This window comes from Halictus rubicundus, chromosome 6 (assembly GCF_050948215.1).
Source record: "Halictus rubicundus isolate RS-2024b chromosome 6, iyHalRubi1_principal, whole genome shotgun sequence".
In the NCBI taxonomy this organism is placed as follows: Eukaryota; Metazoa; Arthropoda; class Insecta; order Hymenoptera; family Halictidae; genus Halictus; species Halictus rubicundus.
Genome location: NC_135154.1, coordinates 12390405 through 12413916, shown reverse-complemented (window position 1 = coordinate 12413916; position 23512 = coordinate 12390405). Strand labels below are relative to the sequence as shown.

The 23512-nt window shown below is 43.7% G+C and overlaps 1 protein-coding gene across 6 annotated transcripts in view; it reads left to right on the top strand.

The window, feature by feature from the left end:
* LOC143355243 (uncharacterized) overlaps window positions 1–23512 on the top strand; it is a 202465-nt gene that overhangs the window by 138393 nt on the left and 40560 nt on the right. For 5 of the 6 annotated variants that reach the window (XM_076789909.1, XM_076789907.1, XM_076789910.1 and 2 more), the window contains one exon: window positions 23344–23443. In XM_076789909.1, coding sequence (XP_076646024.1) covers window positions 23344–23443 — 100 coding nt within the window. Of the gene's footprint in view, window positions 1–12282; window positions 12980–23343; window positions 23444–23512 lie in introns of those variants that run through there. The other variant, XM_076789911.1, reaches the window with a different exon arrangement.

The following is a 23512-nucleotide window of genomic DNA, read 5'->3' as shown; positions in this document are numbered from 1 at the left end:
TTTTGCTAGATTAGTCTGCATATTACATACAGAAGTTTATGTACAAATTTTGTATGTTATGAATTTTAACACACAAACATCCGCAGTCCAACGATAGGAGAATCGCCGAGAAATCATTTCCGGAATGGAGCCAATAAAATGTAGAACGAATGGCCGAAAATCGGTTACGCAAAGTGCAAAGAGTGAATAGCGACATGCTTTTGCCGAGCATGATTTCTCCACCACCCCGTACAACGATTACACCGTTCCCGCGTGCGTTACACTTTTCACGTTCGCCAGGAGCACTTCAAAGAGCAGAGTTTAAAGGGCGGCCTTTCCCCCCGATGCTCTTCTTTTTCTTTTTTTGACCGGCCTTCATTCCGTCCCGTTGTTTTTTGCAACGTTATTTTTCATCTTCTTGGCAACGGTATCGTAGTGTCCATTAGCCTTATTAGAGCCGGCCTCTGTCGGGCAAGGGTGCACGGGGTTAAAAGTATTGGGCCCGCGGTAAGCGCATTCGCGTCACTTATTGAAATGAAATCCGATACCACAAATCAGATTTCCGAGGGACACGCGAAACGAAATTCGCTTATCGGCCGAGTCGATACCGTTTCCTCAGGAACTTCTGCGCGAAGAATCGTGATCCGTCCGAGACCCGTGACAACAAGGAATAAGTTTTCCCTCCCGGTGGCGTTTTTTGTGCTTTCCATTCATTGCTGTTTCGCTGGCCGTTTTTCTTTCGCGTCTTATAGACGCTTCGCGATAGAACGACGAACGCCATCGAAAACTCTGATGGAATCAAACTATGCACCAAGTAATGTAAAAGCCGTGTCTCCGGCTCGGCCGTGAGATAAGTTTTGTGTAGTCCTCTCACCAAAGAAATTTCACCCGAATAAGTTATATCAAATTCGTTAGAACAATATGCCTAGTCAATATCGTCCACCTAATATTTTTGACACTTACTATATACGCTGTATATAAAATGTATTTCAATGGTTTAGTAAAATTAAATAAAATTGAGATTAATTAAATATTAAGTGAATCGTTTTCTTTTTTGTTTCAGGTGAGTCCGAGATTTCAAGATCTATTTCTTGTTGGAGAACCAACGGATAAGTAGCTGAATCTTTATAGAAATCGTATATATTTTTATTCCATTGTTTGGTTGGTGTTTAAGAGCCTGTATAGATCCTAAACTCTCATGTTAAAATTAATCACTTTTGTAGTGGAATTGTTTCTCAATTCACAAAACGATTCCACATATTCTGGGAATGCAGGAAACGTTTAAAAAAAAATATTTTTTTTTAGTAACTGACCCTGTGTTGTTCGTATCGGAGACACCAGTTTCATTGACTTTAATCTTCTACGCAAATAACGATTAGTCACGCAGACCGTAAAGTCGAAACGTGCCGTAAAAATGTTGAAAATTTCCAAAACGAGATAAAACATCCTGGGTCGAGTAGTTCGAGGCAAACAAAATCAGAATCGACGTTCCAATTTTATTACAAAGTCTCGTGGAACGTGCCGTTTGCAAAAATTCGCTTTACTCGTTGAGGGGCTCTGGTAGTACAACCGCAAGCTTTACCACTCCTCAAACATCGATTTATCGAAATGGACATCTGAGCAAATTCGACGCCGTGAATGGACACCGGTGAACGAACGATAGAACACGTATGTATCTGCTCAGGGGCTCAGAGGCTCGTTCACGCTTTATCGGACGGCCGACGGCGTAAAATCCGGAACAAACGTCCTGTTATTTTCAGAGGCTGCCAGATAATTCCGAGCAAATAACCGCGGCCGATAATTGGCCAGAAAGATGACAGAGCCTCCCGTTACACCCCAATAGGCAGATTTCCATTAAACTATTTTTCCGGATTTTACGCGATCTTCCCGACCGAATTTCTTTACGACAGGGTTTTACGGTGCACGCATCCGTTACCTTTGAGATCAAGAAGACGTGACCAGAATGTGATAAATTCGTTTACGATCCCTGAAGTCCCCTGTCCGCTGCGCAAATTGACGTGTCATAAAACCATAACTGGCCATAATGGTCTTGGCACATGGGAGAACGTTGGCCCCAAATTTTCGGCGTCTTGTGTACCTTCACTTTAGTACTGCCTCATGGAATGAAAGCAAAGTATCTGTAAAATCAGAATTTATATCAAGGAAAAACTATTCATTAATTAACGCATCTAGTTTTCCCTATTCTTTTTTAATAGAGAAGGCTTAACAGGGCACAAAGACTAAGACTCTAGTCGTCATAGTGCACAGACTACTTAGTAAATGTATGAAATTAACTTTAACATTTTTGTGTAAACAAATGGTATTCATTTCAACACTTACTGGAAGCCTATCAACAAGTTTTTTAATAACTCTGCTCAATCTAAAAGAGGCTTAATAATTTTCTTTGACGTGACAATCCCGAATGAAATTATTGCCCGGAATAAGTTGTTAGTTTACGGGGGGGAAATCGATGTCAACATTGGAAAATTTATTAAGAATTGTTAAACCTCCGTTCGAAATTAATCTTTTTCTCTCGATAAATAACAGGCAATTAAATACGGTTTGTTCAGACGAATACGTAAACATTAATTTCAATTATTAAATAACCTACGCAGAAAGATGTATTAATCGATGAGAGAAGTGTCAACTCGACGAAACCAGTGACACAACTGCATGCCCACTCGATCATGTCCCCGATCGTGTACGTACAGCGACAATGAGCATTATTTCGTCACTCGTGCGTTCCAGTTTTTCTCTGAACTACAATCATTTGTATCCGATGACGTAAGACGTAAATCGCGGTCCCGCGAGTATCTCAGCCAACAAAAGATGAGCGATCGGGAGATCAATCACGGGTCGTCACCTTCCATCTGCATGATTCTGCGAACACGCGACGCCGTTTCTTCCTTCGCGAAGCTTTTAGCCGTGCTTGCACCGTTTTTAACGTGTGCTGCGCGGTACTAAAGAAGCGCCGACGATTAATCATGCCACGCACACCCTCGCGGATAAGGGAAGTCGATCCCGAGCCGCGATGAGACGGCGAGGCAATGGACGAATATTAGGGTGGCCGATTTGAACGACTAGATCGGAGATCCAATCTAATTCGTCAGCCAACTGACGGGACAATCGCCGCGACAGGCGGTCTACTTTGAACTGCGCGTCAATTAGGGCCAACTTTTTGTCAACATCCTCGGCAGCGGAATGACTGTTAGACTGTCTGCTGACTTCTTATCTTTTCAAACGACGCGCCGCTCGTTATCGTCAGCCATTCCCTTGGAACTATGCGTCTACATGTGTACTTACGTGTGTAGATATTTTTGCATACTGTTCTTTCATGTTTTACCGGTGGGGCCATTTTTTAAGAAATTTTCTCCAATATATGTATCCGCGAGACTTTCCCGATTTAAACGACTCCAAACACGACACAATTTCAATTATATTCACTTGCGTAATTCACGATACAGTGGAACCTCGATTATCCGAACTGCCCAGCTAACACCTAGCTAGGTTGCTAAATTAAGTCGTTACCGATTTGTACAGTGAATCGTGTTGTAAAGGATCGTTTTAGTTTGAACTGTTTCCACGTGGAGCGTTCAGAAACCATCGGTTCGGATAATCGAGGTTCTACTGATTCGTGAATTAAGCAAGTGGATACCACTGAAATCGTGTCGTGTTTGGGCTCATTTTAATCAGAAAAACGTCACAGAGATGTCCACAAAAGTTTCAGGAGAAAATGATTAAAAACGAGAATGTTTTATCAACGAGTCGTGGTTTTTATTACTTATAAGCGGATTTTATGCATTCAGAGATAGAGTTTAAACGTACTGTGACATTATTTCCCCTTAATTTTCCAAATTCCTGTTTGTCGCAATTGGAAAGTAACATGAAAAATTCGCAGTCTACTTGTGGAGCGATGTGAAACAGTAACTTTTAGTGTTTCGCAGAACCAGTGTAAATTACGTTGTGTCAGGAAATCGTCCGGATCTAAGTTTCGTGGAAATTTCTGAACACGGTGTTGTCAACGGAGGGAGCTCGTTCGCAGACAAGTCGGCCGACATTAGGGTGGCGGTTTTAGGGACTAGACACCGGTCTAATTTGCCGTTTACTCGCAGGATGTTCCTCGTTCCCTCGAAGAATCCCGCGGTACTCGGTGATAAGCGGCGAACTTTAAAGGGGCGCCGCTTCCGGGCGTGAAACACTGATCTATCATGCTTAGAATTTATCGCGGATTCTAGGCGTCTGCTCGCGGATATCTGCTTGCGGAACCCCTGGTAATCGCATCGCGGCAAGATAAATTGACGATCTCGAACGGGAACAGCTGCATCTGATATTGTAAAATCCGCCATGTTATTATCCATCTAACAATAACGATACAATTTAACCCCTAACGCTCCGACTTTTAATTGTGAATATACCGGCAACTCCAACTAATTCTCATCATACTTCGACTTGCAAGTTTTTAAGTGTCGGATTTTAAACGCTACAATGACGTGTAAATAATTAAAGTCGTTCAAAACAATCTTTATTCATCTCAGAAGTAATATAAGTTTGATTACAATATTTATATTAATCGGTGGTGCTTCAGAGGCACACTTGGAGCGTTAAGGGTTAAATTGTCATTTCACTGCGATACTGTTCAGTTTACAGGGTATTCTACATTTGTGCTAAATACTAAGAGGACACTAAATAGTTTACTGAATTACTTAGAAAAATAACAGGAATGTGTCTACCCAAATTTGTGGCCATTTCTTTTTTAAGATACCCAAGGAAACAAGATTCCTAATTTGAATGAATGAAAATTTAATTCAATTCCCTAATTTAACACTAGTTTTACGGGACCCGTCAAAATGACGGGTTCTAATATTTTTAATTTACGATTATTGAGACTGTGAAGATCCATCTGCGTGGAATTACTCAACAAACTTATTTCCTTAGGTATATATTATTCAGAAAATGGCCGAAAACTTGGATAGACACATTCTTCTTATTTTTATAAAGTAACGTGAAATACTCAGTTTTAATGCTCCGTAAACCTAGTGTTAAAGAATTCTTATTTTCCGCGTTCCCGATTTTTTTACGTCGAAGAAAGTTGGCGGTTCATGAAATACTTTCGCCGCAAGGTGTTCCAAAAAATCGCAGAACCATAAAATCTGTTGATTTACCGTTTAACCATCGTCGATCTGATTTCACGGAATGCGTAGTACCAAGAAGAAGGGGGACAAGTCGCTATCTCATCATCATCGGGAAAAGGAGCGATGACATCGCGCTGTACACGCAAGTCTCTAGTGCACGGTATATTGTGGCTTGAGACTGCATTTCCGTGTTCCGGATACGCGGCTACGCGACAGCTTAGTCAACGCTGCACCGCTGTGCGGTGGATGCACATTTTTCACATACGTATTTCCCCGACGCTGAAGATTTTTCTTCATCGTCGGAATCGACAGGACGACGACACGGCCGTCCTCGAGATTTTCGAGCGCGTCTGTACCAGGAATATCCACGCGAACGTTCCCCATGGAAAATGTTTCCCATGATTTTTCAACGAACGGAGGCGGATTTGTCGGCCGACTGATGACGTCGACGGACGAAAGCTCGAAGAATCGAATTGTTCACCCTTCCTGATTTCTCGAACCGTGACGCCATTAATTCGGGAGCATCAATGGCTTAAATAGCGCTTTGCAATATGGAGCTCGGTGAGGGTTCTTTTCGATCTGGAAGACCATATGTCTGGATTATTCACCATGACGGTTGAAACTTTTTTTTTTTTATATCTCGATATGACCGTAAATTGGTTGTTTTAAGTATACAATTCGAGTTGTTAGAGAAAATGATCGGTGTCCGTTTATGGCTACTTCGTGCCTGTTAGCTCCATCTGGGAGGCTTTCCGTCACACTAACGCTGCGGAACACTAAAATGGAGGAATCGATTTCTGTTTCGCGATTAAACTCAATTAGACACTAAATACGTAAGAAACTGTTATAGTAGTTTCCAAAATTGTTTAAACTCGATACTTTAAATTGTTTTCTAGACTGTTTCACTTAAAAATGTGAACAAATAACTGGTTGATCAGAACAGTTGGAGAACAAATAGTTTGTGAAATGAAAATTCTTGAAAAACTACATTAATTTCATTTCTTACTGCAGTTTGAGTGTCCACCACCTTTTGTGATTGTCATAGGTTTCGCGGCGGGGTTCACTGGTGGTGCACGGTTAACATTCGAAGCTGCAGTCAAGTGCACGAACTCCGAGGTTGCGTGTCTCTTTGCGTACTTGTTGTCAAGTCAGAATTAAACTTATAACTTCTGCTTCGAAAACAAAGACCTCGTCTCCAGGCGATTCCGCTGCCCCGGCAACTGGTCTATAATTATATTTGCCACCGCAACTCGGCACTTCGCGGTTCTGGGATTTCTATTGCATGTTTTGCGGAGCACGGGAGCGTTGCTGCATACGCAGACGTTTCGAAATAAACGAATCAACGGAAAAACGGGTCCGGAGTCAACAAATGCAACATTTAACCTATTCTACAGAGACAATCTACAGAAATTAAATATTCCTCAAAGGCAAACTGCACAGTCTGTCATTTTATTTTTTCTTACAACATACAATTTGTCTAACACCATCACGCGCATACGTTCATATCTGGCACATCGACTCGCCGAACGAACTACAGCAGTTGCTAAGCAGGTAATAAGCATTCATCGCGTGATGAATTGAAAACTGTGACGATAGTGAGCGGAACAAAAGAGTTGCACGTGGTTTGAAAGGGACGACGATCGTCGGCGTGACAGAAAAAGCGGTGTGATACTAATCGCAGACGAGCCATTGAGAAAGCATCTCGTCAAGGAACGCGCGGAAGATCGTTAGGCTTAGATTGTTCTCGCAATTACCTCTGCAATTAACGCGGGTCGAGAAACCGATGTTCGACTCTAGATTTTCGGGGACGGAATCGAATGTCTCCATTACCGAAACTCTAATTGGGGTTGAACCGCAGCCGGTAGCGGGATTATACACTGCGAGGGCACTGTACACATGGTAATGGGTACCTTTAGATCGCGTTTCTGCATTCAGACGATAATGGAAGCCAAAGAGACGCTTGTTAGAGCCCAGGTTCAAGCCAAGTGCGTGCGCCCGTGTGTTCTACACTGATCGATCCATTATCCGTGCCTTTCCATTTCGCTTGAACGCGATAACAGCTTGATGATGGCAACCTAAACGAAGATTCTTCCTGCTACCCGGTCTATCAAACGTCATTAGCACTTTATGCAATTCGATTTTATCAACAATTCTGCAGAACGTCCGCTGAACACTTTCGCCGTTAACTGTTCACCGCCACAACGTTTCTAGCGAACTTGAAAATCGAAAAGCAAATATTTGCAAAATAGACTTTATTTCGTGATATTAATTGCACCTGAAACTCTGGCTCGATTTCATCAAATATTAACAGAGATGACCGATCCATTGACCTCGTTATTTATATTGCAAGCGTTAAATAAATCAAGATAAAGTTCTACAAAAACATATGCGTGTTACTGAACATTCTGTGAATAGTATATATTTACGTTCAAAACTTAGGTTAATTCAATCGGACTAATTTTCTACCTAAATATAGAAATAATATTCTATCGATAAGTTCTATTTTCTGTTTTTAGTGCTCATTCCATCGGCAACCGAATCGAGGATCAAACATATTCCAACTCAGATTTCTGCAAAGCTGTTCAAATTGAACTTTTTTCGCTCAGCTAGACAATTCCACAGATTTCTTCGTTCCTCGACTCTCGCGCCCCGAGAATCAGCTTTTATCTCTCATCCAGGCTTCAGCGGTTACTTGGTCGATTTCACCCAATTTCCCGGCACAATTACGTTGACCCAACACTCCGGGTTTCACCGTAAAATTTCATTAATCAATTCGCTGCACTCGTAATTCCAGGTGACACCATTTTCACCGCCGAATATATTCCACCTAAATGCACTAGACTCCGATATTCATCTACCATCTGACGTCTCGATTGAACCTGCGACCAGTTCGTTGAATTTATCGTTGAACGTTGAACATAATTCAATAAAGCAACTAGTGAAACGTTCGACACGACAGTTAATAGGTTTCCTAACAGGCATCTAATGTGTTAACAACTTTACGAGTGTGTACGTATTTCGCAGTCAAAAGGTTAATCATTGAACACGCGGACGCGCGCAACGAGAAACAAACGTCGTCGTTAACGACTGGGGGGAGGAAACAATGGGGGTTGGGGGGGGGGACGGTCGCATCTTCTCGGCGCGTTGAATCCTTTCAGGGGCGAGCGAAATTTTTCACCGCGAACCGGGGGACTGGACATAGGCAATTCCTGCCGGAGGGTTGCGTTCACGAATATCCACCCCCCAGGGTGGTTCGCAGGTTCGCGTAGTCGCGTGAACGCACGAGCGAGCTCGAATGCGGCACCTGAGCGAATGCATCGAATCTCCTCGTTCAACGCGTCCTGCCCACCTCTGTTTCTCGTTGCGTACCCTCTGGAGGGGCGGGAAGGGGTAACACGACCCCCATGCTCTCAGAGTTGTTACTATGCCTTCGGTTCGGAGGGTCGCGTCGGGCGCAGTTGGCACGTTGCAAATAAGACGACCGGTTCTGCCGATAGTTGCGCCCCGCCGGAATCGCGAAAGTCAAATGAAACATCGAGCCACGATGACAGATTATCTTCCGAATCGTTCGGACAGGCTCGTTAAAACAGAAATCGACGGTTCAAATATTTCATGAGAAACCGAACTGTCCGGGACGTTATCCCGAACTGGTTCTTCGAATTTTGTTGCAGTCCGTTGAGAGCGACGGCTCGCTTTTTTTCTGAACGCGTCTGAAATTGAAATGTTAAAAGACTTTCACGTGACCCGCAGTGCGGCCAAATTGCGAAACATGGCCAAAATAGGGAGTTCCAATTTATTTCGAAATTTACACTCTGGGGGTTTTCGGGTCGCTCAGTATGAATCTGATGTCAAAACTACCAAAAAAAGGGTGGATGTGTATGCCAAAAAAAATTGTTGGATTTCCTTCAAAATTGGTATTCCCATATTTTTCGGGTCGCTGAATACGTATCTGATGTAAAAATTACAAAAACACAAAATGACGGATGTGTATGCCAAAAAATTGTCAGATTTCCTCGAAAATTGGTATTCCTATATTTTTCGGGTCGCTACATTCGTATCTGAGGTAAAAATTACAGAAAAATGGCGGATTTAATATGGCGCAAGGTTCAGTATGCCACTAAAATAACCCGAGCATTGGAATTATACCAGTTCGACTTCATTAAAATAAAATTGCAACGGGGAAAACCAGATTTAATCTTTAGAGCAGGATCCACATTCGTTCCCGACACTGTTGACATTCGACAGTTGACAGTTGTATCAAGTGGCATTTTACGACACTTTACGAAGTGACTATATTTGCTCTACCAGGAATGGGACAGCCCTCAGACGACACGATTTATCATGCGACGAGTTGTGCAACTTTCTTCGATGCGACTGTTTGAACAATGATTACAGTACGTGGTGACTTTCGCGTGTCTCAGCCGTGTTTGATGTTTTATTCATGTTTAATTCGTTGTAATAAAGTTCATCGTAACTGTGTAGTTACAAATGATACAATTAAAGATACGCCGCAGTGAATGAACACGTTCGATGCACCGATTGGAAATTGATTTTTATAGCGAAAAAGATTTCAAATGTCTTTTTCAGTCGTTCATAGTGACTAATAATTATAGTGATTACAATCTTCCGCCGTTTAGTGTAATTCTTTCTTCGATATCGACTGGTAAAATACGTCGTATGTCTTATATCAATAAAAGAAAATTGAAAAAGATGATTGAAACTTTTGCATACACCTAATGCGTGAAAGTAGAAAGCAGTCAAATTATTGTTATTATATTTTACACGGACGATATAAATTTTTATCGTTACAGCTTATATCAACGGTACAAAAGTATGGTAGAAACCTTTCACGCCATAATATAAAACGTTTTTGCTTAATACAGATTGAAAATGAACGATTTCTAGTTACTAAAATGGCGAAGTAATTTGTAATACAATTTTATAGAATAATTGTTCTAAAGCAATTTCTAATAATATGTAATAATATCGTTAAAAGCTGTTGCCCCGGAGTCAGAAGATCCTTTTATAGAATGAGTGTGTTTCTTTGAGGAGAACTTAAAACAGGTCGCCGTTTGAAGTTGCATCTCTCTCTCTCTCTCTCTCTCTCTCTCTCTCTCTCTCTCTCTCTCTCTTTCTTTGAAGAGGTTATTGCGTCGCGAGAGTTTACGTTTAATTACTTTTTTGCCTGGAGCTACGATCGCGGAACACATCCACGAGGAAAACACAAAAAAACCGTCCGAGAAATAAAACGAAATATGATGCATTGTCGTCGAATCGATGCGTGTGCATCTTTAATTAAACCCGCCTAGAAGTCGCGGTGTGCCGTTCGTTACACCCTTTTAATTAAGCTCGTTTAATCAGGAGGACCATGCTCCGCTCTGGGTTAAACCGAAAACACGATAGCAATTCTGCTGTATCTGTTTTTTTTTGTACGTGTGTGTATGCTTTAACGTTGAGAAACGACGGAAATTTTGCGGGTTATCGGCAGAAGAATGGCCACCAGACTGAATTATAATTAAAATATTTTGTGCATGCGCCGTCGTAAATATTCATGTCGCGCCACCAATACTTTATGCTAACGTTGGTTTAATTAGTTCCCTTCTCGCATAATAATAATGGAATTTCACTAGTAATCGGCGGGAAATTTGTCGGATCAGGTGAGCACGCGTAATGCTAAACAGGATTAAATTACAAGCTAAAAGTATTTATAATAAATGTCAAACTGCACCTACATATTAATTCAGAACTTTTTCGAAAAGATTAACATAACAGATTTGTAATCATACAAGTTCAAAAATAAAATGCTGAGCGTGCATAAAAATAACTTCATTTTTCCTATATTTTTCGGGCATTAATCAACTAGATATGGGGAGTTGTTGTTTTTGAAAATATTGCACCAAGAAAAACAACTGTAAAATGTCATGCACGCAATGATATTTTCGCACATTGAACAAAACATTGAAAAATCGATCTGTTTCAACTCGCCCAGATATATCCGGTTAGCGCGCTAGAAAAGATGGAGTAAAAATATTTGCATGTTTCCCGTCTATTTTGTTGGATCAGTATCGTATCACCATCGGCTCGCATGCAGGTTTTTTCACCGAGAGACTAGGCCATTCATTTTTCAATAATAAAACTGACGTCCATTGACGAAACACATTTCTGGAACGAGTTTCCCATGTTCGGTTAAAAATCCGTTGAATTTCCAAATAAATGGATATTCACGGAGAGCAGCAGGTTTGACGAATAGGCAGCCCGGATCGCGATAGCTGGTCGCGCAACGTTCAATGCGTGCGAACGAAGAAAAATTCTTCGAAACTGGTGGTAGATTGTTCGACGAGGACGTAATCCGGAGGTCTAGTTAGGTATTCCGCGGGTAAACAAAGAATCGGCGCGCAACCCGCGATCCTCGATTTCATATGCAATTCGCAATCCCCTAACCGGCGAAACTTAGCCGCGAGTTTGAATGTTGGTGATCCTCGTGGCCTGTCTCCGTAAGTCAGAGGCCTCGCAGGACCTCGGACGATTTCCTCGCGGCATTGCGCAGGAAAAATCATCGTTGTAGTCCTGTGTTCCTACGAGAACCGGCGGAATCGATAGTCGCACATGCGCTCGCCGGACGCGGAACCATGGGGGAAGGAGAAACACGGGGATAGAAGGACAGAGAGAGAGAGAGAGAGAGAGAGAGAGAGAGAGAGAGAGAGAGAGAGAGAGAGAGAGAGAGAGAGAGAGGGAGAGAGTGAGACCCGTTTCTCCTCTCGTTTGTTCACGTCGGGGAAGAGGGAGCCGAGAGGGCGAGGGACGAAACAGCGACCGGCTCCACGTTGAATCCCTCGCGGATCAGCATCCAGTACTCGCAATACCACGCCAGTCGCGATCACGCCGCACGTTCCTGTCCACTTTCGAGCCGTCCACTTTGAACCTCGACCGTGATTCAACTGTGATTCATCCCGCGACCGAGAGCTCTTTTCCTCCGTCGCTCTGCCCTCCGCTCTTTCTCTGCGTCCGCTTTATCGATATTCCTCGAAATCATAGTTCCTCCGCGCGCAACGTCCAAGGACTCGGCTCGATCTTCCGGAAACCGGCTGGAAAACGGCACGACAGCGATCCGCGGGATTTGACTCGAAGACAGCGGGAGGTCCGATTTCCCGAGGGACACCGGAAAACGCGGCGCGATCGATCCCACTGCGGACTCCTCGATCCCCGGTCGCCGTTCCCGTGCGTTTCATCGAGTCACGTGCCCGGTGGAAGTGATTGCTCCTCGATCGGTTTGTCATCGCCGTCATGCGTGCGCGGCACCGATGCTCCACTCGACGGAGGACCATGACGACAGGCTAATCCGCGCGATGACTGTCATTGGGCGGTCGCTCGACCGAATCGAAGGACTGCCGTCCGGTTCAAACGATGTTGCGCTCGTCCACGGACACTCCGCGACGCCTTTGATCATCCGGCTTGATTGGCGGGCCTAAACGATGAACCTGCGGAAGCTACTCGATCGAGGATCAATCGGCGCGTCCCGCCGTTCAAACGATCAACGATTTTACCAACCGGCAGTTTACCGGCCGTTATCGAGCGGCCGGCTCGACGATAATTAAACCGAGATGAACACAGCGGCTGAGAGATCGCAGACTCCCCGGAGAGTTGTCTTGTAAGTTCCTCGAGGCTGTACCCTTCCGCGGAACGATCATGTCGAGAACAATGCCGGCACCGCCGTGCTTATCCGTCCAACCGAACCACGATCCCGGATCGGCCGAGCTGAACAGATCGGGAACATCGTATTTCTAGAATCGTTAAACGGCCGAGGAAGTTCCACCGACTTCCTGATGGACAGGTTTTTCCGCTGGAAAAGCCATAAGGCGCAGGATGACGTAAGTAGGCATGATCGAGGAGTTGCTTTGCTAAGTTTCAGGGCTGAGGAATGTATGTTTCTCCGTAAACACTTTGCCTTTAGATCGCCTTGGATGTTTCTTTGATAATATCCCATTATTAGACTGGGCATCTTCATGCAAGACATAAAAAGTTCTTTCTTTCTTCAGCACTTTTAACAACTTCACGGTAATTTATCGATGACCCTGAATTCATGCAATGCTTTTCCTGTTTTAAATTGCAGTTCATCACTTTTCCCATTAATGCATAAAATCCATAGTCTACGCATTATCTACCGGTGATTATTCCATAATTCTCAAAAGTCTATGGTCTATGGCAGAGTGCTTTTTAATAGATCGTAAGAAATTAATCATTTCCTTTGCTATTATTACGTAGAAGAAGATTTTTCAGGCTTCCTTCGGTACAGCACAATTATCGAAAACCCGATTAGCTCCTTGCCTTATAATATCGAGTCTGATTCGTCTGAAATAAAATTTCTATTCTATCAATATTTAACTTGGAGAAAATTTAGAATATATTATGTTGTGGATGTAAAGAAAATTTTTACTAAAAATCCTGAATTTTTGAAGTAATTCTTATTTTAATAGCACTCGCAAGCTATTAGCAAATTAAACAAATTCCTGCTGACTGTGTACACCGTAAGAGTAAATACGTAGATACTATATTATTCAAATAATTCCCACACGGGTATTAACCAATCTCGTCAGCGTTAAATAAAGAATAATATCAAAATGGTTTCAACGCCGAATGCACCGGTAAACGAAAAACCAATACATTACGTTTAATCAGAGTAATTTGGTTGCACGGATTGCGTTGTCGCTTGCTCTCCCGAAAACGGTCCCAGTGAAGAATGAAGGTTTGCAAGGATAAACGGGGAACCCTAGGGACAGTCTATCGGACAAGATAGAAGATGAAATTATGTATGGTAGCATTAGGGCAAGCCCGGCTTTACAGAGCCGTTTCAGGTGAAACGGGCTTCGGCTGCGGCTTGTTTCCTCCATGAATGCGTAGGATTGTGTTTCCCGAACCGGTTTCCGCGTTTAAAACACACTCTATTTCACGTAATAACCGACCATCTTGCGGAAAGTTGTTCTGAATGGCGGAGACGCAGCGGCCAGTCGGGAACCGATGATCGTAAGAAATGAGATTCCGTGAGAAAGCAAATTGTCTCGGTCTTCTTGCTCCTTTGCCATGCGAGGCAAGTGTAATACCGGGAATCCCGAAGAGTTCATCTTTTTTCCCCCTTCCCTTCTTTTACGACTTTGATTTCCCTATACTCCGATCTTTCTCTAGAGTCTGTTCGACGTTTTCTTCGTCGCAGAAATACGGGGGCGAACATTTTTATTTCTTATTTTATTTCTTCGGGTGTATGCTATTAAAGAAAAAATGGCTAAAAATTTGAGCACAATATTCTTGTTATTTTGATAAAGTAAACAGTCACTTTTAGTGCTCCGTAAACCTAGCGTTAACCCATTAACTGCCAAATTACAGAATGAAGCGAAACTGTCAGGCGTACCAAATATATTTCTGGCGCCGAGTGGTGTACGTAAAGTTCCAAAATTCCCGAATGGGGATCGTTAATGAAATGTAAAATGGAAAATGTATTTGCCTAAGGGCAATCGCATGCATGTTAATGGTCGTCGACGATACATATTGGAAAACTCGATGCACAGTGGGCTGTGTCTACGTTGTCGCAGTAACGTCGTCACTCAAGGAACGCCGGGAAACACTGTCTTGGCACGAAACACAGTTGCGACAGTGAAGGGTGTGGGGGTGTTCTTCAGGACGGAGATAAATCACGTATCTTTCTCACTGGTGCAGTATCTCCGTACTCGGTGCCAAGGAGAGGATTAAATACACTCGACGCAGCTTTTTTTCCTTCGCTGTCCCTTCAGTGAATTTGAGTGGTTGCTTTTGTCAGACTTTCGCCGGGATTCGTGACTCCTATTTCGTCTTACTCGAACTCCTAATCTGTGCTTAAGGGCCCGGGATACTCACGTGACTTTTTAATTAATAATTTCCATTCACAGCCTTCAGACACGGACTTAAGATCCGTCTTGGTCTTGATCCGACGGGTCCTTAAGTCTGTGACTGAACTTGTCACACTTTTTGCTCTGTATTATCGACATTATGAATTCTGACGCCAGAAACGTGCTTCAAGCTTTTCGCTTTATTTCGCAGATAATCAAGACAAAATATAGCTCAATTTTTTCAACAGAAAACTCATCCAATGGCATAAAAATGCACATCGTCAATTTTTGGCCTACTTCTAACGCTTATATTACCAAATATCTGCATAATCTCGGCAGCTCATGACCAGCGCGCGCTAGATTGAACCTTCCTCTTTCGAACGAGCCCTTTACCAGCGACAAAATATTCTTATATAAGGACGAAAACTTGAGGCACGTAAAACCATTTTTTGACGGTAATGTAGTCACTCTACCTTATCGCGAATCTACGAAAACCGGGCGCTTAATCCTTTTGGGGACATTGGCTGCCAAAATGTGTTGATTTCTGTCGAGCCTTGTCTCAATGAAATTCTTGAAGCTTTCTCGTCACGGTTCCATTCGTTTGCCTCCTAGAAATCATCCGCTACCTTTAGAATTGAATCATTTCTGTTATGCCGAATCGTGCTAAAGTGCTACACTGTGCTCGAATATTAAAATTATGTGTGACATAAAAAATAGAGAAATATGATTTTTAGGGTAGAAAACGAATCTCTCTTCTCCTATCGGGTATTGCCAGCTGCTACGTTCTAGCTTCTAATATATTGGCTGGCATGTCAGCTGCGAATGCGGGCGACACCTGCACTTTCCTAGGGGCTGTTCCATCTTCATACGGGTGACAGATCTATCTGATCCTGCAATGTATCGTGGCGTTTCATTGCGTTGATCTTCACCTTGCGTCCGCCGATCTGTCGTGTCAGTGATTCTTGAGATCTCTGATTGGATCTTCGACATTTATTTCTGTATTCCTGAAAACAATTTCAGGAACGTTTAGTTATCTATTTAATGTTCCGTGTTGCTTCCTTATAGGAAATACTTTTAAAAAATGTTACCAACTGTTTGAACATTTTAATTTTGGTTATCAATGTAATTTTCTGTTCCAAAGAAAAGTCTTCGGCATTGATGAGTCCCAGATGGTAAGAAACGCGCGAATTAGCGAGTTCTCGTCGGGCTCCGTTCATTATTCTTTCCCGACGCGGAAAAGGAAGTTCGGGCCAAGTCGTGTAAGATCCTGCGGGATTCGTTAGCCGAATCGGGCTCGGCTCGATCTCGTGCGCGGCCTTATGGCCGAGCAATGAGGCTCGATGAGAGGCCTCGCGTCGAATAAATTGCGAGAGCAGAGCGCAGCGGCGCCCTTGCCGCCTCTCTATCTTGCGCCCGGGAAAACGCGAGCCCTCGAGAGGGCAACGTGAAAGGCTGAAAAAGCAGAGTCGACTCGAGTCGAGAGTAAACTCCACTCTTACCTCGAGTAAACTGACACTCGGCGAGTGCGAGCTTTCTGCTCTTTTCATACTCCTTGGTGGCTCGCCGCTCGGAAGCGACTCGTCGTCGTCGTCGTGGCCATGAAAAATTTAAGGGCCAACCACCGAGCCGCGTGGAAATTATTGCATCAGAACTGAAGTGGGCTCCTTCAGGTGCGCCGCGCTGGGCCTCGAGAATGTTCCCCGGCTGTTTCAATGTTGTCCCACCCCTGCCGCTTTGTTTACACTCGTGCGAGTTTGCGCTCGATGCTTTGTAATTGCCTGTGCGGTCTGTTCTGGCCGAATCGAACTTCTCTGTCGTTCGCAATCACTTTACGGTAGTGTCTCGACTGGTAGAGGTCATTCTCTGTAGTGTGTCGAACGTGCAGACGGACAGCGACTGAAAAAGAAAGAGGGAGTAACATTTGGACAGTTACGGTAGAGGCCATTGTGACATTTACGGTGATAATACAGTAACGACATTTCTTCATGCTCCTAATACAATAATCCATGGACATTAACCAGAGACGAAATCACAATTTACTAGAAAATATAACAACGAACAGAAATATAAACGGGGGGAAAAAATGGCTGTCGAATATGTGTTAAAATCGGACACCCTGTGTCCGACAGTGTGCGGAACATTGCAAACGGACAATGGAGGGATATGAAAACCGTGATGGACAGATATTTGATGCGTTAGAAAACAAAGAAAAAAATGTTCATTTTCGCGATCAATGAGGTGTGCATCGGGTTCGATAAATCGAGGTTTGCGTACTCGAGAACACAGAGACGCGCGGTATCACAGAGAGCGGTGTTCGATGGGGCGAGCGGCGTTGTGGACGCGTGGATGTGGATGTGAATATGTGGTGAACGACCCGGTAACCACCATTCGGCCAACAGGCACAACAATTAGATTCGAGCGGATAAGCCGACTCTTCCTGTAATGCGAAACTCGTGGATGTTATATCCGCCGTATCTCGTGCGCATTGTCACGGATATTTAGCCGTGTTATTGACGTGCACGCAGTATGTAGATAGCTCGACCCGATACGAGAGAACGAATTTCTCGAGGAATTCTACGCCGGTGCACGTTCATCGACAATTTAATCGATTCCGTGAGCAATTTTGCGAGGGGCGCGCGTGGGTCGAGAGTAACTGTAGATTTCGTTTGGTCGCTGAACTTACGGGGACGTTTTCGAACGCGGTCGCTGAACGGCGGACAACAATGAGGAAGCGTCCTTTGTCTTCGGTTTCTTACCGCGTAAACGGGCAATCGGGTGGAATCGTTCAATAATATTTGATCCGAGCTACCGGAGTCCTCTGCATAAATATAAATAAGTGCTTCTAAGTGTTGACCCTCGGCAACAATGCACAGGCTGTTTAATGCAATTTTTCAATCGTACGGATCAGTAGCTGAATAAATTAAAAGCTAGATAAATGAAACGGTGTTACAGCTGGAAGGCATGTCGCAACCAGAAAACGACGGTACGCGGCTGTGAGGGACGCGCAAAGCGTTTCCACCCTCCTCATTAGATCAACCCTCAAGTGATTCTATCCTTTGAAGTTTTATAAATTGTTTCGGAAGTTTATTTTCCGTTTCGCATTGCAATCTTACACAGTTTTGTTTCCAGGTACAATACGCGTCATATGAAATTTTGAGAAGTTTTAAAAATTTTATTTGCGTTTGTTAGACGTGAAGATAATTATACTTATTTGTTGAACACGATATTAACTCTCTCAAATAAAATTCCATTTGGGCGATATCGATTTGAGAAGAACAGCAAAATTGAATATACAGAATCGTTTACTGGTAATCCTATTATCTCTTCCAATTACGAATTCCAATTGTTACGATATTGAAGATACTGTGTACGTGATTTAAATGGAATCACATTTTATTAGGAATTTAATTTTACTTGAATAACACGCATTCGTAGGGCAGACACCACTGTGCAGCATAATTTAAGACAACCATATCCACATTCTGGACCATAGTTGGTTCAAGACTGCGGATCTTTATGCAAAATAATGGCAAGAAACATAAGCCGAATAATAATCTCGTTCCAGCTTCAAGATTTTAATAGACAACTAGCACAGTAATATCTTTAAATTCGTTCAATCTGGACTGCTTCAAGCTGGACCTACTCGTTTTTGTCATAAATGCAAAAAATCCGCAGTCTACCGATAACTAAAAAATCGCATTTCTCGAGTGGCGTCACTTTTGCAGTAAAGAGTCATTTCCAGAGAGTTCAATCGGTGAATTCAATACATACAGTGAAGTCAGTACGTTAATTTCGAAGAACAAAAATTGCAGAAATCCCCGAAAAATGTGTCAGCCGGGCCCGGCTTGGCCTGGCCGATCGTACAATTGCCAATCAACGAAAATAAGCGAAAACTGATGGAACTCGTGGACTCATGGTTGGAACACTGATGCTCGAACATCATCCTACAGTTCACCGAAGAGCCACCCCCGTGGTTCGAACCGTTTCACTCGGGAGCACGCTCGGCCGTCGAGGAATCGCCGATAGAATGTGCCATGGGGTCCCGTGTGCTATGGAGCACACGGAGAACTAGGCCGTGCGGAGAAGAGAGTAGCAGAGAGGAGAAGAGTAGAGTAGAGTAGAGTAGAGTATAGAAGAGAAGAGAAGAGAGGAGAGTAGAGTAGGCGATCTATCGGGCGTAGCGGAACGTGTACACGACGTACACACGGCGAGTCCAGTTTTCTCCTGTCCGCTCTCGGACGGTTTGTCGTGTGGGTGTGCGGGGCCGAAGGCGCACCGTGTGTTCACCGTACGGTGCTGTTGCTTGATTAACCGCCGTAGAACGCCGCATGTACACACACGGCCGAGCGGACAACTCGACTCTCGCATTATTTACGGCTAATGGTTCAAAACGCGGAAGACCGCCGGTTCTGGCTGGCTCCGCGCCACCGCGGTCGCGTTTCCCTCGAACCCCGAGCGAGATTTTTCAAAACGTCTTCCCGCCGTAAAAACGACTACGGTAGCGTTCACTTACACCGTGTGACAAAACGATGCCACGCATTAGAATCTACACGATTTCAAGCTATTTTCAACATTGCAACTGAAATTTGTTTCTGTACACATTGTCTCTAGAAATGTTGTATTTCGTTGAAGAGATTCCCGAGGTCATTTGAAATAACTTTTTCCTTCACGGAAATGTTCTCCGCGGCTTCGTTCAGATGTTATTGTGGAAAAACACGGACCAATCAGAGCGCGGCTATAGCAGAGCGCGGCGTTGGCATTGGCCGAGCCGGAATCGGTCTACTGTAGTCGCGCTCTGATTGGTCCGTGTTTTTCGTTGATAACTCCTTAACGAGGCCACGGAGAATAATTCCGTAAAGGAGAAAGTTATTTCGCGTGACCTCAGGAATCACCTCTTTGAAGGAAATGCAACATTCTTGGGACACCCTGTGTAAGTCAAATCTAACTTTTATCAACCTGTTTGACTTTATTTGGCAGAAATAACATTGTAGGCTGCGAGTGCGAAGCCATGCGCGTTAAACGTGGATGGTTTTGAGTCGTAGAAGCTCGAACGTCTGGGAGACATCATTTCAATGCGAGAGGTTAACTGTCGCGTGTGATCGTAACGATAGTTCAAGTGTACGAGAGCAAGCATGCGGTCGCTGACCAACAGTATCGGCAAAAAAACAATTGACAACCACATTGCCATCGATCGCCTGCGCACACGATACGATGGTCAACGTACTTACGTCTTACGGCTCTTGGAGCGTGTATTTATTAGAGACTGCGAAGCTGGCGAACTATTCGCAGACCGTTTTTGTTCGTAGAAACATCCGATCGCAAATAGCTCGTTTAGAATCGGTGATTATAGTAATGGGCTCTAGTACTTAAAGTTCTTATGACGTTCACTGCAAAAGATTATCAATATTATTACGAAAATTATTACTAATCCTGCAATTATCTTATCTGTCCATTAAATTCAGTCACTGTTCAAGAAATTCAACTTGAGATTTCTTTCTTCGATACTTTTTATTATATTTTCAAAGAATGTACGAATTGTGGCATTTTATTGTCGACTTTGTTTATAACCATCTCACCCGCAGGGTCATCTGAAACGTAATTACTGTTGTACAAACGATGGGAATTGAGGTGGGGGTATTGTCCAATGGACTTTCGGAGAACAGCGTCCGCCATGATGCTTATGGGGGTAGCAACCACCATGGAGAGGCCAGATGCGGGTGGAATAGTGCAACAGAACTTTCTTCGCAAAAAGTCTTGCCGGGGAAAACCCTCGAACAGAATATCGTTAGGCGTCTGGCGTTCTATTGTTTAGTGTTTTATGGAGGTAGCAATCTGCAGCATCCGGCACCATCTGCAAGCAGTAAAAAGATCTTCCAGGGTCCTAGCTCAAAATGAAATACGTTTTGGGCTAAATGGCACTTTATAAAACGCTTGAGTCCTTGACTGAAAAATAGTAATACCGATTGAATAGGTGTCCAGTAGAATGAAGCATGTTACATTTCATGAAATTTGCATGAAGATCATAACCATTCAAGGTTTCAATCCCATATTTATAAATCTCAGAAAATCTGCTTCCCGCAAGCTTAACCTTTTCAGATCAGAAAATACAGATTTTCGAGAAAATAAAAATTGCACAAAAATGTATGGAGTCAAAGTTTCAGCGAACCGACTGCATTTTACAACGGTTTTCTTCCAACGGAGAAGATAAAATTTCGGTCACTCCAGAATCGAAATTTCAACAGTTTCATCGACCAAAACGTATCAATGACCCGCAAATCGAACCAGTCCGACAATCGGTTGATTTTTAAGCCCTCCGTACATGCTTTACAGTGTACGCTCAGAGGAAATTGGGTGAAGCGAGTCCACGGGCTCGAGCGAATTGCATTTCCCGCCGAGCCGTGAACGTAAAAGGATCTTGAACGGATTACCGATCGACCGTGCCGCCGGCTGACTGCCATGCCGGTGTCGCAAGAAACCTCGGAGCCACGACGAATTCAGCCAGCGTCGCGAACGCTATTTCCGTTTCAAGGAACCCATCGTCGCGGCTTGCTCGTGAAATATACTCGACCATTGACGCCGTTCCGCAGAGACGAACGGGGAAAAATTGCGTGAAAAGAAGCGCGGATCCGTGATTTCGAGACCCGGGTAACTTTATTCTGCCGAGTAACACGGTTCCATTTTGCCGAACGAGTCACTTGTCACTTGTTATTTAATATTAAAAGCGCCTCGTTTGTTTCTTCATATAATTCCCGCTAATTTTCCAAATTTTTTTGGCGCTTCATTCGCACAACACTCGCGAAAAGTCCCGTTTGGCAGGTCCTCGCGCGGAGTGACCGTTTGACGGTCTCCTATTTGGTTTATGATCGTCGAGGACTAGGCGCACGTGCTTGTCACCTGTCGGCATGTGGTAAAAAGGCCTTCCAGGGTCTTTGTCCCTAGGAAATCTGCTTCGAGCCGAGACTCCATAGATTCGCGATAAGGTAGAGTGACCACGTTACCGACAAGAATAGGCGAAAAATGGTTTTACGTGCCTCGACTTTTCGTCCTTATATGAGAATATTTTTCGCTGGGTAAGGGCTCGTTCGAAAGAGGAAGGTTCAAACAAGCGCGCTGGTCGTGAGCTAACGAGATTATGCAGATATTTGGTAACATAAGCGTTAGAAGTAGGCCAAAAATTGACGATGCGCATGCCGTGGAATCTGGATGAGTTTTCTGGATGAAATCGAGAGAAACTATCTCCATCTACAAATTGAGCTATATTTTGTCTTGATTCTCGGCGAAATAAAGCGAAAAACTTGAAGCACGTTTCTGGCGTCAGAGTTCATGTTATCGGTCATACAGAGCAAAAAACGTGACAAGTTTAGTCACAGGCTTAAGACCCGTCGGATCAAGACCAAGACGGATCTTAAGTCAGTGGCTGAAGGCTGTGAACGGGAATTATACAGCAGTTGCCGACCTGTTGACTCTGCAAAAGTCACGTGACTACCCTTGGCTCTTAACTGTACAACTTTACGAGTGTTGACTCCGCGAAGACGAGACTCAACAAAAGTATAAGCACTTAGTCAGGAGAAAATTGCAGGAGAATCTTTTATCTGTTATCGTTTTATCTTGCCAAATGGCTTACATCGATTTCCACCGATCGATTCGAGATTAATATTTCAGTCTTCGGATCGGCAGATTTCCGATATTACGATTCGGAAATCGGATTCGTTCGGTAGCATCTGTGCGTATGTATATTCCAGAAACCCTCGGGCAGCGATGTCTGCGTCAATATTGATTCAGGTTATCAAAAGATCGGTGCAATCTCACAATTTCCGGCGGCTGCTTCAATACTAGACGTGTGCCGATACGGACTAGTATAAGTTTTTGTTGTATAAAAATTCCAAGATTGAACTCGTTTGGACTGTTCGCAATTGTCGTAATATGTGCTTGAACGAGGAAATTTATCGAATAATTTCCAACGTATCGCCATCTTTTAATTACAATAAATAATACGATTAATTAACTGGTAATGGCACGTACAGTGTTAAAAATCCATTAACCTTTCGGAGACGCCGCGAGTGTGCCGACTTTGACGAATACATGAAAACTTATTAGACAAAATCAGATTGTCAGGTGCGACATGACAAGGCTTTCAAGCGTTGCGATTTGCTATCTGGAAATTGAAGATAGCTGTGCGAAGCACATATCGAAACGTCTACATCTCCAGCAGATTATGGTACAACATCTGTAACATCGTGCAACGTCGGTCGCGCAAAAAGAAACCGGCAGAGTCCGAGGTCGTCTCTGAAGGGTTGAAGATTTACAATTTGTATCTGAAAAGGAGAATTGCAACCGTTCGTATCCCCTAACGTCCCGACGAATTGATGTTTCAGGGTCTGGACAATGTGAGCTCGGCGACCCTCAGGCCTTTCAACTCGGACATCAACACGCCGAGGATCGACAGCTATAGGTTCTCCATGGCAAACCTCGAAGGTAATCTATCTGTTCGGCGAGCAACCCCGCAGGGGGTGAGCTTCGATCGTTCCATCTAGGCGCAATTTC